Below are 22,908 nucleotides of genomic sequence, written 5' to 3' on the forward strand. Positions count from 1 at the left end.
AATAAAGGGAGCTGATCAGGACAGGGAAATTAAATTAGTTTCTGAATGTGTGTGGGTGTGTGTGGGTGTGTGTGTGTGTATACAACTGTGTTAATATATTTACATAGCTTCTCCAAAGTTGGCTTAAAAATTGCAGATACCGTCTATCAAAACAACAAAGTGTAACTGTCTGTGAACTGCCTACTTCAGTATAACTCCTAGTGCTACTTCTGAGAATTGAAGTGTGTCATGGCAACAGACGGGCCCGATTTTCAGGAAAGTGCCGTCGGAAAACCCCCATGATTCACCAGCTATTAAAATTCATGGTTTGTTTTTGTGGCGATATAAATAAAACAGCTTGATTTTACATAAAAAACTAACTTTCTGCTACTGTCTTGCCTCCTGTGTAGAATGCCATTTCATTTGACACATCATTGCTCGTTTGCTTAGCCTGCTAAAGAATTGCCTTCATCTGAATCAAAATGCTTGTCTTGGCTCTGCCCATTGTAACACTTTAGAAATATTCAATGTATGCAGTTTAGACTGCTGCTCTTTACCTTTTACAGTCTTTCTTGCATGCTCTTCAATTCCTAGTTTTTTTTTTTTTTTTTTTGTTCAGTACAGATTTACAGCCAACCTCCTTACATTAAGATGTCAGCTTTTTTTGTTTTAAAGAGCAAGTTTGATTTGTATCACTGTAGGATTAGGAGCACTGAATCAATGACAAAATAAGTGGGAGATTTGTGTATTCTGAAGTGATACATTATTACCTATCCAGCAGAGCCATTATTATTATTATTAATAATAATAATAATAATAATAATAATACTTTTGTTATTGTTAAAAGTACATTTTGTGACTTGTCTTTGAAAATGACCCTCTATGTTTGCTACTGATTACAGTTGAGGAAAACCTGTAGTTACAGTATTGGAAAATTACACCTATTAATGAGAGTTGTATGGCCGTATATATCTATCTATGCACAGATACTTAGATATCAAGTTATTATGGTACAATACAAACCTCTTCGGAGAACCAAGAACGAGTCATACTGCTGCTGGGCTGCAGCAAGTTGCATATATCTAAGCCCATAAGACTTGAACTAGGTACTGGAAGATTCAATACCATACCTTTCCAATGTAGAAACCTCAGAGTGTTTTCTGTTGCAGTGCTGTCAAAGAAACACTACAAAAAGATACTCAATAAAAGCTGGTAACAGTGTCTGTGCTTGATTACATGTGAATATAACAGAATTCACTCACAGAGCTTAGGACTCCCATCTTGAAGATTATTGAACATCTTTTGCCAAACTGAATGCCAAACTAACCTGGGAGGATTCACCTAATTTCAACAAGCATGCCTAGCTGTTATGGGAGCTCTGGTGTACGTGCAATGCAGACCGGGTGGTGGGGGGGAGAACTGTAGTTAAGCTGTTTCATAAAGACAGGCTGGTGGGGAATTAAAGCAGCGTTCTACCCAGCAGGGACTTGAAATTAGAAGGTGGGCGTCAGCGCCACCCATCTGGAGGTGTCAGCGCCAAGGAAATGGTGATCGGACTGGAGGGTGTGGAGCTGGGCGCGGATGGCAAGGTGAGGGTCCCACTTGGGAGGAGGCCAGGACAGGGAAGTACATTACCTGTCTAACGTTTTAGAACACCCCCATTGTTCCAGTTTTTATTGAAATTTAAGCACTTCAAGTCCGGTGCTGTAATGGTACAAAGGTAAGCCGTAAACTGCCAGGGGTAAAAAAATAATAATAATAAGTTTAGGTTACGAAAAACCAAAAAATAATGTACATTTAAGCAGTGTTAATTTCAATGTCAACTACCTATTTTCAGGGACGATAACTATGACTATAACGAGAAGAAATACGAGAAGAAAAACGATAACTAAAAATAAATGTCTTCTAATTTTAGTAGACTAAAAGTTATATACTGTGTTACTACACCCTCTTAAATGTTATTTGGCAGTGTTATGTGCAGCTCCTGTGCATAGAAGTTACACTGTGTTCCTACAATGCGCACATCGTTTGAACGCTTATTCTCTTGTCTACCAGCGCGTTTCATTCTCAAACACATCCGATTTAGAGTTTCCGTGTCGCCCACTTTCATTCAGAGGCAGGCTGGGGGGTAAACGTGCAGTCAGCTCCGGGGGGAGGGGGGGGGTCTTATTGAGACGGTCACAGATCACTCAGTTTCGATTATGTAAAATCGTTGTGTATTAGTACACAGCAAACGGAGTTTTCCTTCTTGACATTTTGAGCTCTGTATGGGTGTGTGTTGCTTGTAGCAAAAATGTGGATGGTCTTGTTTTGATCAGTAGACTGTCTGGTTCCAGAATGTGTCATAATTTTTAATATTTTCAGAGACCAAGTATCCCCCCACCCCCCCATTTCAGCATGTGCATTTCAGGGGCAGGGTGCAAATGCGGATATGGGTTTAAAAAACAGATTTTTCACATCAGAGAATGCTTCACATCGTTAGAAAGCTGTGAGTCTCAGCTTTCATGGGATACCAAACACCTGTCAAACAACACAACCGTGAAGAGTACACATGGGATTAAAGAGAAGCACACAGATTTGGTGCCCTTTTAAGGATACCAGAGGGGTTTGTCAGCTTAAGGGATTACATTTTGTTAAACAAAACAATTCCATGATTTATTTTTCATCTCCAATTGTTTATTTGTTCTATGCTTTAATTTCAGAGTACATTGAGACATGAGACTGCATAAATTTCAATAAAAACTGGAACAATGGAGGTGTTCTAAAACTTTAGACCGGTAGTGTATCTCTACTGCAGGATCCATCATACATCATACACAAAAATGTTGTGAATGGAGTCCAGTCCCACCTCTTTGAAAATGTGAAAGCCATGAAAAATATTGCAGCTTGAAATAATGATTAAAATGATATAATGCAGTCCCAGTTCTGCTGTATCAGGTTCTGGACTTCATTGTCTTCCAGAAGGCCTCTATTTGACAAATTGTGTTAAGATCGGATGCTGCCAACGAGAATGTGTTTACTACATCTGTGTTTTTTAATTCCTTCACCATTTAGTGTTAATGAAAACCTGGTGTTGGCATGAGAAAGTGACTCCTTTCTGTTAACAGATATGATTATGGAACAGTCATTTCACTTATGTAGGGCATGTGTATATGTTTATATATATTTATGATGGTCCTTTGAGAAATATATAAAATGTAAAACATATGCAAATGTTAGGAAGTTGGCTCTCCTTAGCATAGTTATGCTTATACATCCTATAAGAACAGTTTTTTGTTTAATGAGTGCAGAATTTGTTGTCTAAATATCCAATCATAATTGCTCTAAATGTGGCGGCTCTTGTTTTCTCAGACCGTGTCCTATACCCAGTTCCTTTACTCTACCAATGCGCTGAGCGGCCGGAGGAACACCATCGATTCCACCTCCTCGTTCACCCAGTTCCGCAATGCCAGCCATCGTAGCCTTAGCCTGGCCAGGGCCAACAGCACACAGGGGAGCATTGACACAGGTACGTGCACCTCCCTGCTCCCAGCGCTCCACAGCCCTTCCCTGTCTGGACACTTGTTTGATTCATTAATGCTTTAATAATGGATCTTGTATGATATGTAAAGTACCATTCTCTATCTTGGGATTTCTTCTGTCAATGCATAGTTGTCTTTATAAGATCAGGCTTTATGTGTATTAAATTGGGTGTTGCACAAAAATAAGCGAAAAATACAAGCATTCAGGAAGTCAGAAACTTATATCCTGACAAACTTTGCTATAAGCATAGGCTATTTATATTTTATTCCTTCTTATACGTCAGGAACACAAATAGGTTTACTGTAGTCATTAATCATTTTTATTATCTTGTTTTATATTGTACCACCATGGGACTGTATTTTAGGTACAGGGAAATGAATCACAACTCTGAGGAGGGCTGTATAGCATTGCTGTCTTTGATTCTCTCCTGAAACTACGTATCTATTCAATACTTGTTTTTCATGGAAAAATGTTGTCTCCATTTAGGCAAAAGCTTGTTTAAAATAAAATTGCATGAACAGCCTAGTCTTACTGACATAGTTAGTATGCACTTTAAATATTGATGTCCATAAAGGCTGGGGAAATATAAGAGAAAGATGTAAATTAAAATCAAACAACAGGGATCTCTTTCAACCTGCATTCAGGTACAAAGGGTGAACAAAAATCCTTTTATTCTTTTTAATATCCATATTACAGTATGTTTTTCAGTTCTGTGTGCCTCCTTTGTCATGTAAAGGATTAGTGTTATATAACTAACAATAGCAGAAAAAAGAGACAACTGGTACACACCCAATGCCTATTTAGTCAGAACATTTGCATTGTTAAATCCTCCTAAGATCTGCAAAAAACAACCGAGTTGCTTTATTAGAAAGAAAACATCCTGTTTGAATGCCTTGTACATAGTATCAAACTTCACAGTTTTAAGAACCATTCAGATCAGATTAAAGAAAATATGTCTATGAACACAACAATCCAGTAAGGAAACTAGAGTGATAATTTATTTAATATTTCAGACTCCCCTTGGAATGTAACATTCTCTTTTTATTCTAAATAATTTGGCAACCCCGTGAACCACTCGGAGGACAAGATAATTCACAAGTGTCTGTCAAGACATGTATCACAGAAATGTGCTTGCTTTTGTATTAAGATTCTGGACCCTGAACAGTAGGGCCTTGCTCTCAGCTGAAAGACAGACAACGCCTCTGTGATAACGCCCAGTTCCCCAGGTGCTCAGTCAGCTCCTGACTCCCTCATCCCTGCCCATGCTCAGTCTATGATGAGTCACCGTCTGTAAGCTCCTGAGCAGCTATGGGCAGAGCCAATTTTGTGTTGGCAGCCTGCCTTCCAAAAGACCTCCATCTCAAGCAAATACATTTTTTCTAATGTTCATTTTGTATTGATACATTTGAAATGTAATTGTTCACAAGTGGTGTCTTAGTTTTATGGATACTGAGTCTCTAAGAGAATTCAAGATCTCTTCATGAGGTTTTGAAATGTGTACCACCAATCCATGAGTGAGCAAGATGGCCCTGAATGCCTCCTCTCAACTCCAACCTTCCTTATGTTCTTGTGTTTACTTAAATAGTACAAGCCCAACATACATGTTTTAAAGCCAAGGCTTTTTTCAAAGTCTCTTAAGGGAAACACCAAAACCACATGTTTATACATGAACATGTACAACACTAAAACTGTATGGATTGGCTGGTAACCAGTCAAAGCCTCTGAATATCAAACATTTATTTTATATCCATTTTCACCAATTACAAATAGAAAGGCTGGAACTTATTATGTCCTGAAAATATTCTGCCATGCAGATATATTGTGTTACTAGTAATGCTTATTTAAAGTAAGCAGGTTAAAGATGAATTTACATTACATTACATTTAGCTGTTCTGATTGTTTCCATGGTGGTTTACATTTAAGTGTAAGGTATTATTTTTCCCATATCCAGAGAGAGGGAAAGGAAGATGTTTGTCAGCCTCACTTAAACCTTGAACTGAAAGGGCTGCATTCACAGAGTGGAGCACTAGTGCTGGACTTTCTGATGTGATTGTAGGTGGAGTAGTGTAAGACTAGTGCTAACCATATCTGTGGAAGCAGCTGTTTTCCATGTCTTCTGAACGTGTCCAATTGATCGGTAATGGGTTATACAGTAAAAGGTATGTATTGTTCTTTTGCACATGCAGGAAATGACATTGGAGACTTCATGGAGTATGACCCCAACCTCCTGGATGATCCCCAGTGGCCATGTGGGAAGCACAAGAGAGTGCTCATATTCCCTTCGTACATGGTAGGTGGCAATCCACTCACACCATAAACTTATAACAAATGAGATCAGAGCCAGAATCGTGTTACTTCACCAACATATCATGAATGTAAACTATACTTGAAGGCCTGTCTGGAAAATATAATTGAGCTAAAATGTTCAATTCACTGGTATTTGGTGTGTGAAACACAGAGCATACACTGTGAGCGAGATCTTGTGGCCTCATGATATACTCAATAAGGACTGGTAAAGGCAGAAGACTGATTTGTAATGCTTTCCATGTAGAACCTTAGACAAGTACTCACAAAACGTCTTAGAAGTGATGCAGTTTGGATTCCAAATGTTCTGTTTGCAAAAGTAGATTCAGGCATGTTTGATGAGAATGGAGCCTACGGAGAACAAGCTCAATTTAGATTCAAGCAATACGGTAGGTGGGGACTAGGCATTACCTTTTCGAACAGTTTTAAAAATAACTACTTTGAAGTCATCAATGATTCTTTTAGTTATTGGGTCCACATTGAATAGGACATTGTGAATGCAAGACCATTGGCCCAGTGACCTTATTTTGTAGATGTCAATAGGTTGTTAATAAAAGGACCACGTCAAGCAGTTGTTTAAAAGATCCTAATGAATGTTCAGTGCACTAGCTTAGTTCACCTCACTCACTCGCCGCTGTCTGTTTAATGATGTGCTTCCCATGTCAATTACAGCTGAAGTGACTGGTGATTCTGGCATCACAAGCTTTCCTTGTGTTTCATGATTTGCTTTGGGGAAGAAACTACAGTTCTGGGAAGGTGTTTGTTTGGAAATTGATGGTCTAGATGGTTTCTCATTAGTTTTGCTCATTTTGCAGTAATGGTTTTTAAATTCACTTCCATGAAGCACAATTATCCAGTCAGACTGATTTAGGGGAAACATCTTAACTCTTCTTGTTTTCATACTGTAATTTGTGTTTCAAGGGACAATTAAGTCTCTCAATCAGTATAAAACTTCCATACAGAGCACAGGTTGGACCCTGTAGTACCGATATTTTCTTTGAATTGTATTGGAGTCATGGCATACTGTGACAAAAACAAAGTGCAATTTTCTGACCTTATTGAGCGTGGAAAAGAAGAGCGTGGTCTGAATATTTATAAGGATGTATGTGCATCTCCCATGTCAATGCAGGGGTTGTAGAGCTAAGCAGGGTTGATCAATAATTTGGCAGTTTTACATTGGAAGGAGCATAACAATAAAATGATTAAAGATTTGTAAATCGTTGGGGGGGAACAAAAACATCTGTTGAAGCAAACTGCATGACTTTAATATTACTGAGATTGCAAAGTAATGTAATAACCCAATACTGATTAAAATTGAATGGGTCTTTTGAGAGCCACTATCTTAGTAATCAGTGTGGCAAATGGACAATGAGAGCGTACACATCATATGAAACTGGCAAGTGGGTAAACATTTCCCCACTTATTTGAAATCAGGGATTAGCTGCTGTTGTGACAGTGCTCTAGTTTTCTGAATGTCACAGCTCACATTTTGATTGTTTCCAGACTGTGGGGACAGTTCGCTCCAGTGAGACTGGGAACATTTAAACAGGTCAAAACCTAGTGGTGCAGTTCCATCAGATCACACCTACATACAGAAGCCCATGGGGACCCTGGCACAGAAGACACATTTACTGGCTTGATGCCTGATCTTATTCAATCAAAAGCATGTAGCTTTAGCCTCATGTGCTCACAAGATTAGAGCTGTTATAAAATTCCTTGGAGGAAATCTTATTAACAGTTTAGAGGCTTTGCTTAAAGAGATGGATACACAAAGGCCACCATTTGTATATGAACATTTGAATAGTGCACTGTGAAATTGTATAGCACGTAAACCTATTCCTCTGCAGACAGTCTTTTATTTTATATACAGGACATTATCCTGCCAAAATAAATAACTGGTCAATACCCAAGATTTCAAAGTACAGTGCTTTCTTTAAACCAAGATTAATGTCAGCCTTTCCAGAAAATCCTTTTTTAAAGTGACTAGTATCATCTACATTTTAGGTTTTCAATCTGCTTGTTCTACAGAACATAATAGCTGGTGTTTTCAGCCCTACCTTACTTGTAGGGCTTTTTCTGATATTTAATGTATTACAATGAATAACACTGTGGACACTGTGTCCTGTTTATCTACATTGTTGTTTTGATACTAAACCAGTGGTTTTCCATTGATATTCTGGATAAAATAAGATGTTATACATTTTATATAGTACTGTTTTGAGAGTTGGTTGTTCTGGGTTCATGGAGCATATTATTGTGATGGTAATAATAGTAATTGCTTGTGCATCAGATAGAAGAGAATTTCTGTCCGATGAACAGTAAGAGGCTTTCCTTTAATATAGATAATGGATGGCTATATTGATCCTTGTAATCCTTTCTTCTGTGACTGTTTAACCTGAGTCTAAAAAATAATCAATATAAATCCTGTGGATGTGTCTAGCAAGCACTGCCGTATCTCATTGTATGGGATATGGGCACGATCATCAAATTCTCTCAGTTGCAGCTGTGTCACAGTTCTAGTCAACATCCCATGGTTGCAGATGAGGCTGCTTCTGTTTCTGCAGGGCTTCCCAACTTCATGTAAAATGCCTTCTAGCAGGCCGAGGCCACAAGAGAAAAATGAAAACAAACGTTAAAAAAAAAAAGTCTAATGCGTTTCCACTAGATTTCATAGAATAAAGCACATTTAAAAAGGTTTAGCATTATATAATCTTAATTGCTGATACAGGCCACTTCTTCAGAGCAGCTGTGGGCTTTGAATGTCAACAAGTACTCAAAACTGGGTGCAGAGCGCTGTACTCCGGCCCTGCATTGTTCAGGCTGGTGCTGTATGTCACTGAAAGCCAGCCTGTCAGAAAATAAGTAGGACCCCCAGTACTCAGCACTCACAGGATGGCTGCCATGATGTCCATGAATTACAAAGCTTTCCAGCCAGATTGAAATTGGATTTCCTTGCAAATTGAATGATGAAAGCAAATGACCACATTTTTGTATTAGAGCCAGAAGCAACTAATTGGGCACCCAGCAGAGGCCAGAGCAAAAAGAGATGAATGATGTTTTTTTTTTCTGCTAGTACAGTAGTGCAAGGAGAGATGTTTCTTGAATGACACACATTTCAAAGGATCCACAGGTCTTGCATACAATCTACACTCCACTCTGTTCTCACTGTCCAATTTATAATCTATTAGTGTCTTTGCTTTTCCTTTTTATTTAGTATCTCTACCACTTTCACAACCTTGTCTTTGACCTGTAAGGTTCCTAGACTCACTGGAATGTCTCAGCAGCCAATGCAAGACCTGTCAGCGCTGTTGGAATTAACTGAATAAAGGGAAATCACTCGCCCGTGCAGCCTGGTCTCCAATTCTGAATTTGTGTATTTGCTTTATTCTCTCTGTGGTGTAGAGTATATATGCAGAGAAAGTACACGAATCACCCTTCCTCTACCTCCAATGTGTGCAGTTTGTAAAAGTATGGCATTCAGGTAGGGATACCCTTAATGTTAGATTTCTGCCATTAGTTGTTATTGGAGCCTTAGACTTTTTTAGTTAAATGTTTTTTAACTTATAAATAAAACCAGATATGGTTGTTATGGTAATGGAAGTTGTATTATAATTCCTTCTTCTAATAATTTTAAGAGATGTTTCAAGACTGTTGCACTGACAGCTGCTTTTCCTGCAAAATGCCTTTCTCAGAATGTTTAATTAGATTTAACTTTCCAAAGATATGCATGTTACTTCAGTAGCTACAATATTGTGAAGAATATTGTATTTATTTGTTTTATGTAAAAGGAAATGAGCAATTATTCAAAGAATCAAAGGAAAATAAATGAGAAAACTGGTACATTGCAGTAAAATGTTCACTTGAGGAATATGCTAACCCAGCATTATTAAATCCCAGTGTTGCGCCCCCATGAGCATTTGAAACATACACCCCCCGCCTCCAATTTTGTCTTTTATTGGAAAAACAAGGCATCAGGAATTCCCACTTGAGTGCTGCAGTCTAATCAGGTTGGTATACACAATTCCCAGCTGCCTGTGGAAGTGGATCGCTGTAATTATAGGTATATTGGTGCAGTGAGCCTCAGGTGGTAGTTTTCATCATTGTGTTGCAAATAGAGGTCTCAGTCTTGTAATTAAACTTTCATTACTGCTTCTTCTTCACTGTTTGGTAGAGAGGGGCAGTTTGTGGCAAATAATGCACAATAGACAGCTGATGCAAGGTGAAGTATTACTTCAAGTGTAAAAAAAAAAAAACTGTAATAGAGTAGCAATAGAGTGGGTTTTAACGGATTTGAACATCACATTTTATTGAACGGTGTTCTCAGCCTTAGAAGTTATTAGACTGTGATCAATGGGAACAGTTTTTTTTTTCTCTCAAGCCTACAATTAGAGTTTAGGTTTCACTTGCTCTTTTTAAGGATGTAATCTTCAATGGGAGCTGATGACAAGGAAAAGTACATGAAGTGGAACAGTGAGAGCAAAGTGCAAGGGAGTCCATCACAATGTATTGTCCGATCTACTAATGAATTGTGTACAGATGGCACTTTAGTGAATGTTCTCGGTCTTTCCTCGGTTAAATGGCTCGCTCCGGCTCACTGGGCAGGGATTCTACACGGACGAAACACAAAAACAATTCAGCTGTAATCTTACCTCTTCATACAGGGTTTTATTTACATTGACTAAAGTTACGATGAAAAACGCTTTCATGCTACAAATCAGTAGATAAGGTGGACACTCATCCTCTCCTGCAGGAAGGAATTGAAGATCCTGGGAAGGATGGTGAGGAAGGAAGCTGACGAGCAGAGGGTGTTACAATACATTATACACTCACCTTTGGATTATTAGGAACACCATACTAATACTGTGTTTGACCCCCTTTCGCCTTCAGAACTGCCTTAATTCTACGTGGCATTGATTCAACAAGGTGCTGAAAGCATTCTTTAGAAATGTTGGCCCATATTGATAGGATAGCATCTTGCAGTTGATGGAGATTTGTGGGATGCACATCCAGGGCACGAAGCTCCCGTTCCACCACATCCCAAAGATGCTCTATTGGGTTGAGATCTGGTGACTGTGGGGGCCAGTTTAGTACAGTGAACTCATTGTCATGTTCAAGAAACCAATTTGAAATGATTCGACCTTTGTGACATGGTGCATTATCCTGCTGGAAGTAGCCATCAGAGGATGGGTACATGGTGGTCATAAAGGGATGGACATGGTCAGAAACAATGCTCAGGTAGGCCGTGGCATTTAAACGATGCCCAATTGGCACTAAGGGGCCTAAAGTGTGCCAAGAAAACATCCCCCACACCATTACACCACCACCAGCAGCCTGCACAGTGGTAACAAGGCATGATGGATCCATGTTCTCATTCTGTTTACGCCAAATTCTGACTCTACCATCTGAATGTCTCAATAGAAATCGAGACTCATCAGACCAGGCAACATTTTTCCAGTCTTCAACTGTCCAATTTTCGTGAGCTTGTGCAAATTGTAGCCTCTTTTTCCTATTTGTAGTGGAGATGAGTGGTACCTGGTGGGGTCTTCTGCTGTTGTAGCCCATCCGCCTCAAGGTTGTACGTGTTGTGGCTTCACAAATGCTTTGCTGCATACCTCGGTTGTAACGAGTGGCTATTTCAGTCAAAGTTGCTCTTCTATCAGCTTGAATCAGTCGGCCCATTCTCCTCTGACCTCTAGCATCAACAAGGCATTTTCGCCCACAGGACTGCCGCATACTGGATGTTTTTCCCTTTTCACACCATTCTTTGTAAACCCTAGAAATGGTTGTGCGTGAAAATCCCAGTAACTGAGCAGATTGTGAAATACTCAGACCGGCCCGTCTGGCACCAACAACCATGCCACGCTCAAAATTGCTTAAATCACCTTTCTTTCCCATTCAGACATTCAGTTTGGAGTTCAGGAGATTGTCTTGACCAGGACCACACCCCTAAATGCATTGAAGCAACTGCCATGTGATTGGTTGGTTAGATAATTGCATTAATGAGAAATTGAACAGGTGTTCCTAATAATCCTTTAGGTGAGTGTATACGAGTTTGTTTGCCTGCGACTTCCTTTCTCATTTACATAAATTTATATGTAGATTTTTTTTGTATTAGATCTTGCATAAATACAACAGATACAACAGGTCCATTTGTAGTTTTGTGTTCTTCCACTTGGAGGTGTTGCTGTAAGTGCCACTCACATTGTGTGTAAGCAGTCCTAAAGCCGGCTGCGTTTACACTGCAGGACATTAGCCGTTGCAGGGCCACCCCTTGAGCAGGCTGTTTATAGGTCGGATTTAAGGTCAGCTTTGTTCATTTACACTGCGCTAGGCTGGCACCAAGCCATCATAAAAGCAGCCAGTGTAAATGCAGTATTTAGTGTCTGATGTGAGCCCCACGTATTGAGAGTGATAACTGGACAGAATTGATATTATTGTTACATTCCAGCACCAGTGAGATTTCAGAATCGAGATCAAGCTATCAAATGAAAGGGACTTCAATTTCACATTTACATTACCTGCTTATTCAATTTCAGGACCAAAGTTGTTCTGCAAATATAACAATCTCCCACATTAGGTTTATTAAAAAATGCTATACCAAATGGCTGCCCTTTACTATATGTAGTCCACTTAAGTACATATAAGATTAAGTAACACAGTAAAACAATGTTGGGGAAAATAATAGGATTTGTAAGAATGGCAATGGCCACCCTGAGCCTTTCAAATAAACCTGAGCTTTTCTGTGATAGAGTCACATTAACAGACAGCTCTTGGGCTGGCTTCAGTCACAGCCCCACATACGAGGGATTGCTGGCTGCCACACGGTCCCCTGACAGATGAGTGTGATCGCAGAGCGCTTACATTTTGTCTGCCTCACAGTGCCCCGCGAGCCACACGATCTCCTCTGATTGAAATGAGGAAAACACAGTGATTTTCCAATGCCTTGAAACACAGAAGTAATCAATTCTGTTTGGATTAGTTGGTGGTAAATGCACAGACCCAAAAGTAATCAAATAAAACAAATTACAGCATGTCGTGGAAAATCTTTATCAAACCTTTTTTGTTGTTTTTTGTTTTATAAGCATTTCTTTTAAGAATCAAAACAAAATGTAATGGCATTTCTTGATTAATTTGTGAGGATTTTCTACTGTGTAATAATTGTGTATTTTTACTGTAAACAGGACCTAATAATGCAACTAGCATTAGTTATTAGTTTATTTTTATTATTATTTAGGTAAATAAATATGAATCTGTTTGATAATAGTATAGCACTAAGATAACAATAAACCTTTGCAAACCTTTTGTAAGTATACCATTTGTTCTGTTTGTAATCGCTTTAGTGAGACAGATGTACTGCATTAATTGAATGTAAACATTCAATATTAAACATGCATTTTGATAAATTGACAATGATAGGAACCAAACCAAAAAAAAATTCAAACAAATACAGGATTTAGGGTTTTGATGAAATTTCTAAATTAATTGTATATAAGCAGGATAGAAATCTCCTGGGAGCTATACAGAATACAGAGGGGCCTTTTGTAGATCTTGGTTGAGTCATTTCCTTACCCTCCACGGGACGGCAATCCATTACAGGATTCAAAGTCCATTGCGTATTTTTTTTTTTTTTTTTTACTCTCACTATCACCAGCAAGTGGGACAAGTGGGATGCAGCTTCCTGCCAAATTCAATAATCCAGGACTAACTCACAGTGATGTAAACTAATTGTATCACTGGGGGCCTTTAGCACATCTGTAGGAATTCACGTCGGGTTTGAGAACCTGAGCCAGATTGTGAGGAGTGACGGTGGTGGAAAACCAGTTTCTTCAGTAGCCGTGCACAGTCAAACCAAGCAAAGAGGATTGTTTGCCAGGACGAATACCAGGTTTCAGCAGTGGACAGCCCCCAGGACCTCACTGTGTTATGATTAATTTTACATGATCTCTCACGGGGGGAGATTCAATCCTGCTGATTGATATTCTAACAGTCAGCCTTCCATTCGCAGAATCAGCAGTTGGGTTTGTTTTTCTTAATACTCTTATGTAGCGGTTTTAATAAATACATCATTCGGCATTCGGTTCTGTGAAAATCAAGCTTTTTTTGTATATTGGCTGTAGTTTTGACTTTATGACAGTTGAAGGAGGATGACGTGCTCTACATTGCTTCAAAAGCAAGCAGACCAGTTTAAGTGTCTGAATTTGTTTTTTGTTTTTTTTCCTGCTAACGCAGTGCAAACATTTCCTCACATTTTCTCAACATAGGTTTGGTTGTTTGGAAAGCTAATATGTTACTCCTGAAGTGTTTTCTGGATTTCTTTTATTAGATATTTAGTATCACGGTTCCTTATCCAGTCACAGGAACACAGTATGTGGCATATATCAAATCGGATATCAAGTACTCAGCTGATGCCTCCTTCTTCATATGACAGACCCTTCACTTGTATTCATTCTGAGTAGATAATTTTGAATTTCTGTCGTTGTAGACAGTATTTGAAGAGGTGCGTTAAGAGTCATAACACTAGATGGGAAAACGAAAACACTCATTGAGATGCTGTAGATCAATGAAATGCTATTTTGGGGCAATGTAAGTACAGTGCTACTTGTGTGAAAAGGATTACACTGCAGCAGGTATTTATATTCAGCAGCATGTCATGTCAATCAGTATTTGAAAGCTTGTTATTGTCTCATCACTTCATCACCAGGGTCTGTGTGGCACAGGTAGTGTGGTTACAAATCAGCCTTCTAAACTCTAACGGAAAAGTATATATCATTATGATTTTTTTAATGCTTATTTGTTTATTATTCATATAATAGAAATTTTGCATATCGCATTCTTGTCATTGTAACCCCAGTGTCTCATAATATTCATTTCCGTTCAGTTTGTTTGACTTGTTAACTGCTCAGGGTACTTCCTGGACAGGATGTGAGGTGGTTAAAAATCTTTAAAGGTTAAACTAATTTAAAACAAAACCATATACAATCCTTACAATCAAGGATGTAAGACCTTATATTGTATAAACTTCTGTAAATTGAATTTACAAAATGTATTATGCTATGAATTGCACTGTTATGTAAATTGAAATTTAAAGTGTTTTGTGCCTTTAACTGTATTTTTTGCACTTTGTACTTTGTATTGCACTTATATTTTGTAAGTTGCCCTGGATAAGGGTGACTGCCAATACATAAATATAATAATAATAATAATAATAATAATAATAATAATAATAATAATAATAATAATAATACAATATATCCTCACCAATGACTATAAAGGGTCTGGTTGTATATTTCATTGTTCTTCATGGCATGTCTCAGTGTCTTGTTTTGTTTGACAGCGTTTTCATTATCTTGTGGTGAATATGGGAAAATAAACATTGACTCAGCTTAAATGTAAATCAATACACTGATCCTTCCCCAAGCTCATATCCCACTCAGCTGCCTATTGAGGTTAGCTGTGTTTCCATAGAGACAGAAAAAGATCACAGAAACTGAAAATGGCATTTTCACTGAAGAGCACTTTCATTTAATTCATTGAAATATTTCATTTTATGGAATGTAAACTAATTTTGGATGTTTTCTGAATTAAATGGTTAACCCTCCCCAAAAAAACAATACATATACATATAATATAGTGTGTGTGTAGTGTAATTATTAATGTTATTAACATTTTACCTCAATTTGTTAGCACTTTGTGCTAGTTTTGACAGTGTTTGTGCCTTGTTTACTTGTAAAATACCATCTTATTATGGTACCATTCAATACTGAAATGCAAGTCCATAACCTTTATGCTAGTAGTAATAATACATTAGTAATATTAACGGTGGAGGTGTTAGGGAAATATTTTTCTTCAAATGTATAGTATCCAAAAACTATGAGTGTTTCCATATTGCTGGTTAGAGTGTACAGTAGTTACCAGACACCCCCACCCACCATGTCAGTGTGAAAATGATCTGTTAAAGCTGGCTGCAAAGCAAACTGTTAGCATAGTAGTTCTCTCATTGCCCCCAGTTTCACTTACAATGAAAGGTGATACAAGCAAGGAGCATTTTGACACTCAACAAGCGTTTTAATTAGCTCATGCCACACACAATATTATGTGGTGACTCAAAGTATCATGTTTGTGGTAGTAGCGTTATTACTTATGGTCACATCTGTATCTTGCCGTCTCTCTTTCAGACGACGGTAATTGAATACGTGAAACCCTCTGACCTCAAGAAAGACATGAATGAGACCTTTAAGGAGAAGTTCCCTCACATCAGGCTGACTCTCAGTAAGATAAGAAGGTATGTTGGGCGATTGTGTTGGCCTCAACTCCAAGGTACACATAAAAATGACCTGAGATGATTGAAATGCAAAAGATCAGGTTTGGCTCAACCAAAACAAACAATTTATTCATTAAACAATTGCAGCTCATGCTTATGATATATATAGTATTTCTAAAAATCAAAACATCGACTCTAATGGTGGGATACAGATTGTTTTAGCGTACACTAACTTTATATTTTTTGTTAGTTTCTTGTTTTACTTTACACACTCTTTTACATGTAATTTAAGGGGAAATGCTATGTGTTTGTGTAAAATGTTTGCATTAAAGCATTCCAGACCATAGTTCGGGAAAGTGGCTCTTCAGCAGCCCTGTACTGTAGATGGCTGACCCCTTCTCTTGTGCCCCGTATCCAGCCTGAAGAGGGAAATGCGAAAGCTGGCCCAGGAGGAGTGTGGCTTCGAGGAGCCCACTGTGGCCATGGCCTTCGTCTACTTCGAGAAGCTCGCTCTCCGGGGGAAACTCAACAAGCAAAACCGCAAGCTGTGTGCTGGAGCCTGCGTGCTCCTCGCTGCCAAAATAGGGAGTGACCTCAGGAAGCATGAGGTTAAGCATTTGATAGATGTAAGTATGCGACGGCCCTTGTGTGCCTCCCACGACTCTGATATGTGCTTATTAATTTAACTTAGCAGTGTATTTTCAAAAACACACAAGCCACGATGGACTTTCAGATAACATTTGGAAGGTATACCATAGTCTTCTGTACATCTTCTTCCAACAGACACTTTTAAGTAATATCTAAAGGATTTAAGTGCACATCCTTTTCTTTTGTGGTCCTTGTTTGTACAGAAGAATGAACTTCCCAGGCATAGCTGTTTTTACCGATGTTATCTGCTTCAGAAAGAGCTGAGAAGCAGCAACTTTTCATTGCAAACTGGTGTATTGTACCAGGAAGGGGCCCCCACTCTCATCGTAGCCGACAGTATTTGCTGAAAGGAAATGTGTGACTTTTGAATGTATACATACTAATGTCCTTCTTGAAATGTAGAATTAGACTTAATATCTTTCTGACCAAGGTGTATACCCTCACAAATATCAAAACACATAGATTATATCAGCAGAATTAGTCTACTGGAAGGAGAGATCGAGACGACCATTTTGCAAATGATCGGCATGAGTCAGAAAAGAGAAAGTACTCTATAAGGGTGGCTGTATCACCAACGTGAGGCTCTCAGACGCTTAGGAGAAGTTTAAATCTCCACCTCATCTGGTTTGGACTTGGTGTTTCTTCTTCCAAACGGTCTGTCTTGACATTTCCTTTCAGAAACTGGAAGAGAAGTTTCGTCTGAACCGACGTGAGCTCATAGCGTTTGAATTCCCAGTGCTGGTGGCTCTCGAGTTCAGCCTCCATCTTCCCGAGCATGAAGTGATGCCCCACTACAGACGACTCCTCCAAAACTCCTAGCGCTGGCTGCCGGGCAGGAGAGTGCTGCTGCCCCTCTCCTGATCCGTCTGTCTGAGGCTTGGGCCCGCGTGCCTGCCTTCAGTACTGGAAACAGCAAAGATGATACACATACCCTTGAAATACTTATTTGTAACAAACTGTGGAGAACCAGCAGAGTCGAGATGGTAGGCTATGACCTACATGTGAAATTGTTTTCCCTTTCCACCCCAGCCCCAACCACACATTTTTTCATTCTGGGAATTGACTGGTGTGTTTTTAATCTACTTGCAGCTCCTACTCATTTTTTGTTTGGGGGGGGCTGCAATGTTACTGAGGATCTGCCTGATTGCTAAGTGGTGAAGTTGACAGCATCTTCAAGAAAAATTCAATTTGGCATCAAATCTGTTATATGAAAGAAGTTCAAAGATACTACCCTTCTTTCCAATGAACAGCTGCACATTTGTGGATTTTTTTTTTTAACTGTCTGATAAAGGACATTTAGAAGAATTCAGATTTGTTTGGTCCACCATGGCAAATTGGACCAGTAGCCTGGGGTTTGGCTAAGCTGATTTTGTTTAAGCTTTTGTTTTGTCTTTGGTGTGTTGTTTTGCCTTCAAGCTTTTTTTTTTTTTATAAAATCGGAAGGAAAAAAACTCACTAAAGTCCGTGTGTGGATTGAAAGGATTTTTAACCACATGGACATTGCTCATGTATATTTTTTATTCAATTACTTATCATCAGAAGTGCACTTTCCTGGGTACAATGGAGACATTGGGGGTAAATGTGTGTTTTCTTACGATGAATGAAAGGCTTTGAAAAGGTGGTGATTAATTTTAGTTTGTATTAAAAGTTCACCGAGCATTATATAGGCAGAGATGTTCTCACTATCTTGATTTCATATTATCGGGACCATGTCAATCACTTTATTGCAAACCGAACATATTCTGCCTTCTTTTTCCATTCCATATTTTACAGCTAGCATTCGCTCTTTCAGTATTAAAGTTAGCAAAACATGTTTTAGAAGAAAATGACAAAACCTTTTAGTAGATGGGGTTTCATACAATACAATACAGTACATTACAGTACACTACTTAGTTTGTTTTTTAAAATACTTGCGCTTCATTTCGACATGTGGAGACTAGAACTGCACTCTTTAGTGTTTTATTTCCTGTGCTCTATGTTAGAGTGTATCATAAGCACATTTATAGTGCTACACTGGGAGGGGCGGAAAGTTAAGTAAACCAGGGCACCTCCTGTTAGAAGAGTTGGGTGAAACATACAAGAATGTACCATCAGACACTAACTATAATGCAGGTTAGTGGAGTGATGTACAATTCTGTAGTGAACGATCACTAAACTGTTTTTGTTTTCTCTGCTGTTTTAAACTCTGTATGACTCAATGACAAATTGAATCCATATCTTAAGTTGAAAATCATGGCTCTCCATATTAAAAGAATATTGCCTACCTCTGAATGTACAATTGATTAATAACCAAGAGGAATCCTTGTTGGAAAGACTGAATGTAAAATTCTGCTTTTCTGAGCATTAAATGTTAACTTGAATAGTTTTTCTTCTAGTTTTCTACTACTAAGTAGGCATGACTACATGAGCTCAGACGATAATTCACACTTTTTAGTTAATCTTTGGCGACACAATCAACGTATTTCTTTTTCCCTAGAATGAACAAAGATGTTTTTTTTTACCTATATTGACTTTATAAGGTATAAACGCAATATTAAAATGCCAATCAAGAGACAAAACAGAGAGGTAAAGATGGGCAGTGTCTCAATTACTATGGAGAATCCTAAATATACAACTGAAGGAGTAGTTAATGTCCTTGTGCATTTTTACATCTAACGTGTGTCTCGTTGCATTTTGTGTTATGTGTATCCTGTGATAGTCTGTGGCCATTTCTGCTGAAGATGTAGCCTAAAGATGCTTGGTACCATTTTAAAGCCGAGTTAGACAACTGGACATGGGGAAACATTAAAGTGTCACTACATAGTGTTTTAACAGTGGGATAGAAAGCTTGATGCAATGCTAAATTACATCCCTTGTGCATTTCCATGCATTAGCTTGTTATTTTTAGCTTAGCATGGCAAACTGTTACATAGTCAGAAAACACCAACAGGAAATTATGGAGTGCACAATCATACTACGTGTATTCTGTGAAACTGTGTTAGAAAAAAGAAGAATGCATACGGTATAAACTACTCCTTGAAAAGTGTTAAGATTCTTTATTAACCGGCCGGCTCTAAAGAACGAATATCCGCAAGGCCCCTGGGCACGCACTTTAGGCTTTGTGAGAAAGCAAAGAACTGTTCGAAAATATCAAAACAATACTGGTATATATCTGTGTGTGTACATATAATTTGCTTGTTCAATAAAAAAAAAAGATGATGATAAAATGGTTTGTACAGATACACGTGCTGTATTATTTCCCCAAATGTTCTTGGTGTCCAGTTTAATGTTTCTTTCTGTGTTAAAAATCTTCGCACTGTCACCATCATTAAGATGACTCCTCACAAACACACACACATCGTACTGTATCTGTGGTTCTGGAGTGGTGTTTTGTGGACTGATATATATAAATATATGAGTCAAATGTCCACTATTAAAACATGACTTCATAATATCCCATGCATGTTTAATCTGGGCAGCTCTTAAAAGTGTCATTATACAGCAACATGTCATGAAATAAAACTTAAAACATATTGTATTATTTTTTTAAATAAATGATCCCAGAGCTCATACATGCTCACCTTTAATTCCACTCACTATATAGAAAAAGCTAGAATTCTCTTTATATGGACATATGCATGGAATTTAGTTGAGGGGAGTTTTCTCAAGCTAGCTAAAAACAAACTATATATTCAGCCTTGTATAGCTGCCGATAAAGTTAATTGAATTGAATGCCAGCAAAACTGCTGCACTGCATGAAGGAAATTAGGAAGTTTGAAGACCGGAGTTGATAGAAGCAGTAGCATCTGTGCAAGTGCAGAATTTGAATATTGCTACAGCCACCATTTGTATTTTGGAACTACTGAGACCGTTCATTCATTTGACATTACTGTAGAGTCCTCTGCCTCTTTCATCTGTCTCTTTCACTCTAATCCATAGCGAGCAGAAGCATCCATTTATCCACTGTCATTCAGACTCTTAACACTCAGTGCTTAGAGAATGTTTCTTTGCCTCTGATATAATAGAGGGATATCCAGCCACCCTGTGCACAACCTTTGCAGCTCCTCCGGGTGGTGTGGCTTGTGTGTGTGGGCTGCTTCTGCTTGTCTCAGTGTGTAATACACCCAAAAATTAAGCTAATGTAATTACAAATGGCATTCACACTGTGACGCATGGAGGCAGATGTGTTTCCGGTGTTGGTGCCCTTGTGGCCATTGAGGGACCGATGGATTCCAAAATAAACCAGAATGTAGCCAAAAGTGTAGTCAAGAAACTCAAGCTCGGTGGTTTGTTTGTTTCGTTGCAGCAGTGTGGAGTTGCGGTTAGAGCTCTGGACTCTGGAGTGAAGGGTGGTGAGTTCAGTCCCAACACTGCTGTTGTACCCTTGAGCAAAGTACTTTACCTAGTTACACCAGTTAAAAAGCAAAAGTTATGTGGTAAGTACAATGTTAGTGGTAATAAAATCTGTCCTGCTTCAAAGTGTGCTGGTAATTGGGTCATACATCAGCCTGGTGAAAACTTTAGTGGGTTGCCTGGGTGTGTTTTTGTGGTTGCAAACTTGTTTCGCCATCAGACATAAAATCTGAAGGAAAATAGCACTGCATTCCAACATGATGAAGTCATTGCTCATTCTGCAGCAATGATTATAGTGTCAGTCTGTGCTATGGTAGATCCGAAAGCATAAGATGTTGGTAAATGACAAACACTTGTATTCCGTTTTCTTCTCAAATAATAGGAATACAAGAACAAATGTTATCAAGAGGCCTACATTTCATTTCATCTATTCTTTTTGAATTTAGTGTTGCTCACAAAGAAGAATCCCATTAAATCAACAGCTCCAAACACTGCTTTGCCACATATTCCACAGGTTCCAAGAACGTGCCTACATTTACAATATGGAAAAAAGATTAAAGGAGAAGTTTGTTGAATCCCAACAGGATTTGAAACACTTCAGTCAGGTTCCCCCCAAATCTGCCTCCTCCCAGGATGAAAGATTGCTCAGTCAACTTGTCAGCAATATGAAAGCCATACCTCTCAGTCCTCCTAACACCTCCAACTGTTCATAAATAGAACAATCTATTGGCGAAGCATCACTGATGCACTGTATGGTCTGGAATGCAAAAAAAATCCTGTCAGAGGGAACAATTCATCAAAGGAAGGTCGACATTTGAGGAAGAGCAACAGAAGAATAATATGATTGCCATTAAAGGAATCGTGGAAATAAGACGGGCATTGCACACGGAAGAATAGCTAATGATAGTCGATTGAATAATGCAAAGCCCTTGTGTGATAGTAGCCCTATGAGCCTGGGAAAGAAAAACAAGTGTGTCTCCTAAGCATTCTGTAAGTGCAAGCTCAGATTGTTTGTCTGTTTGACAATGCAGTTTGGAGCAATAGGAACAGTGTGGGGTAAACGACACAGAACTCATGCACTCTATTCACTGGGTGCTTCTTAGGAACTTACAAACAGTACAGACCACAAGGATTGCGGTCAAATAAACAATAAACAAATAAAGCAAGTTTGTTTTTGCAATGATCTTATTTCTCTCTCTTCTGGGGATTGTGATTGGTCTACAATATACAGTGAGGGAAAAAAGTATTTGATCCCCTGCTGATTTTGTACCTTTGCCCACTGACAAGGAAATGATCAGTCTATAATTTTAATGGTAGGTGTATTTTAACAGTGAGAGACAGACTAACAACAAAACAATCCAGAAAAACGCATTTCAAGAAAGTTATAAATTGATTTGAATGTTAATGAGGGAAATAAGTATTTGACCCCTTCGACTTAGTACTTGGTGGCAAAACCCTTGTTGGCAATCACAGAGGTCAGACGTTTCTTGTAGTTGGCCACCAGGTTTGCACACATCTCAGGAGGGATTTTGTCCCACTCCTCTTTGCACATCCTCTCCAAGTCATTAAGGTTTCGAGGCTGACATTTCGCAACTCGAACCTTCAGCTCCCTCCACAGATTTTCTATGGGATTAAGGTCTGGACACTGGCTAGGCCACTCCAGGACCTTAATGTGCTTCTTCTTGAGCCACTCCTTTGTTGCCTTGGCTGTGTGTTTTGGGTCATTGTCATGCTGGAATGCCCATCCACGACCCATTTTCAATGCCCTGGCTGAGGGAAGGAGGTTCTCACCCAAGATTTGACGGTACATGGCCCCGTCCATCGTCCCTTTGATGCGGTGCAGTTGTCCTGTCCCCTTAGCA

The 22,908-nt window shown here is 38.8% G+C and overlaps 1 protein-coding gene across 5 annotated transcripts in view; it reads left to right on the forward strand.

Annotated features, from left to right (window-relative positions):
- cables1 (Cdk5 and Abl enzyme substrate 1) overlaps window positions 1–19,922 on the forward strand; it is a 50,323-nt gene extending 30,401 nt beyond the window's left edge. For 2 of the 5 annotated variants that reach the window (XM_066719391.1, XM_066719417.1), the window contains 6 exons: window positions 1,448–1,568; window positions 3,331–3,487; window positions 5,688–5,791; window positions 15,981–16,087; window positions 16,485–16,692; window positions 17,393–19,922. In XM_066719391.1, the coding sequence (XP_066575488.1) occupies window positions 1,448–1,568; window positions 3,331–3,487; window positions 5,688–5,791; window positions 15,981–16,087; window positions 16,485–16,692; window positions 17,393–17,533 (838 nt within the window). In that variant the 3' untranslated portion in view covers window positions 17,534–19,922. The remainder of the gene's footprint in view (window positions 1–1,447; window positions 1,569–3,330; window positions 3,488–5,687; window positions 5,792–15,980; window positions 16,088–16,484; window positions 16,693–17,392) is intronic. The other 3 variants (XM_066719426.1, XM_066719408.1, XM_066719399.1) reach the window with 2 other exon arrangements.
- Window positions 19,923–22,908: the final 2,986 nt, after the last annotated feature.

This window comes from Amia ocellicauda, chromosome 2 (assembly GCF_036373705.1).
Source record: "Amia ocellicauda isolate fAmiCal2 chromosome 2, fAmiCal2.hap1, whole genome shotgun sequence".
Classification (NCBI taxonomy): domain Eukaryota; kingdom Metazoa; phylum Chordata; class Actinopteri; order Amiiformes; family Amiidae; genus Amia; species Amia ocellicauda.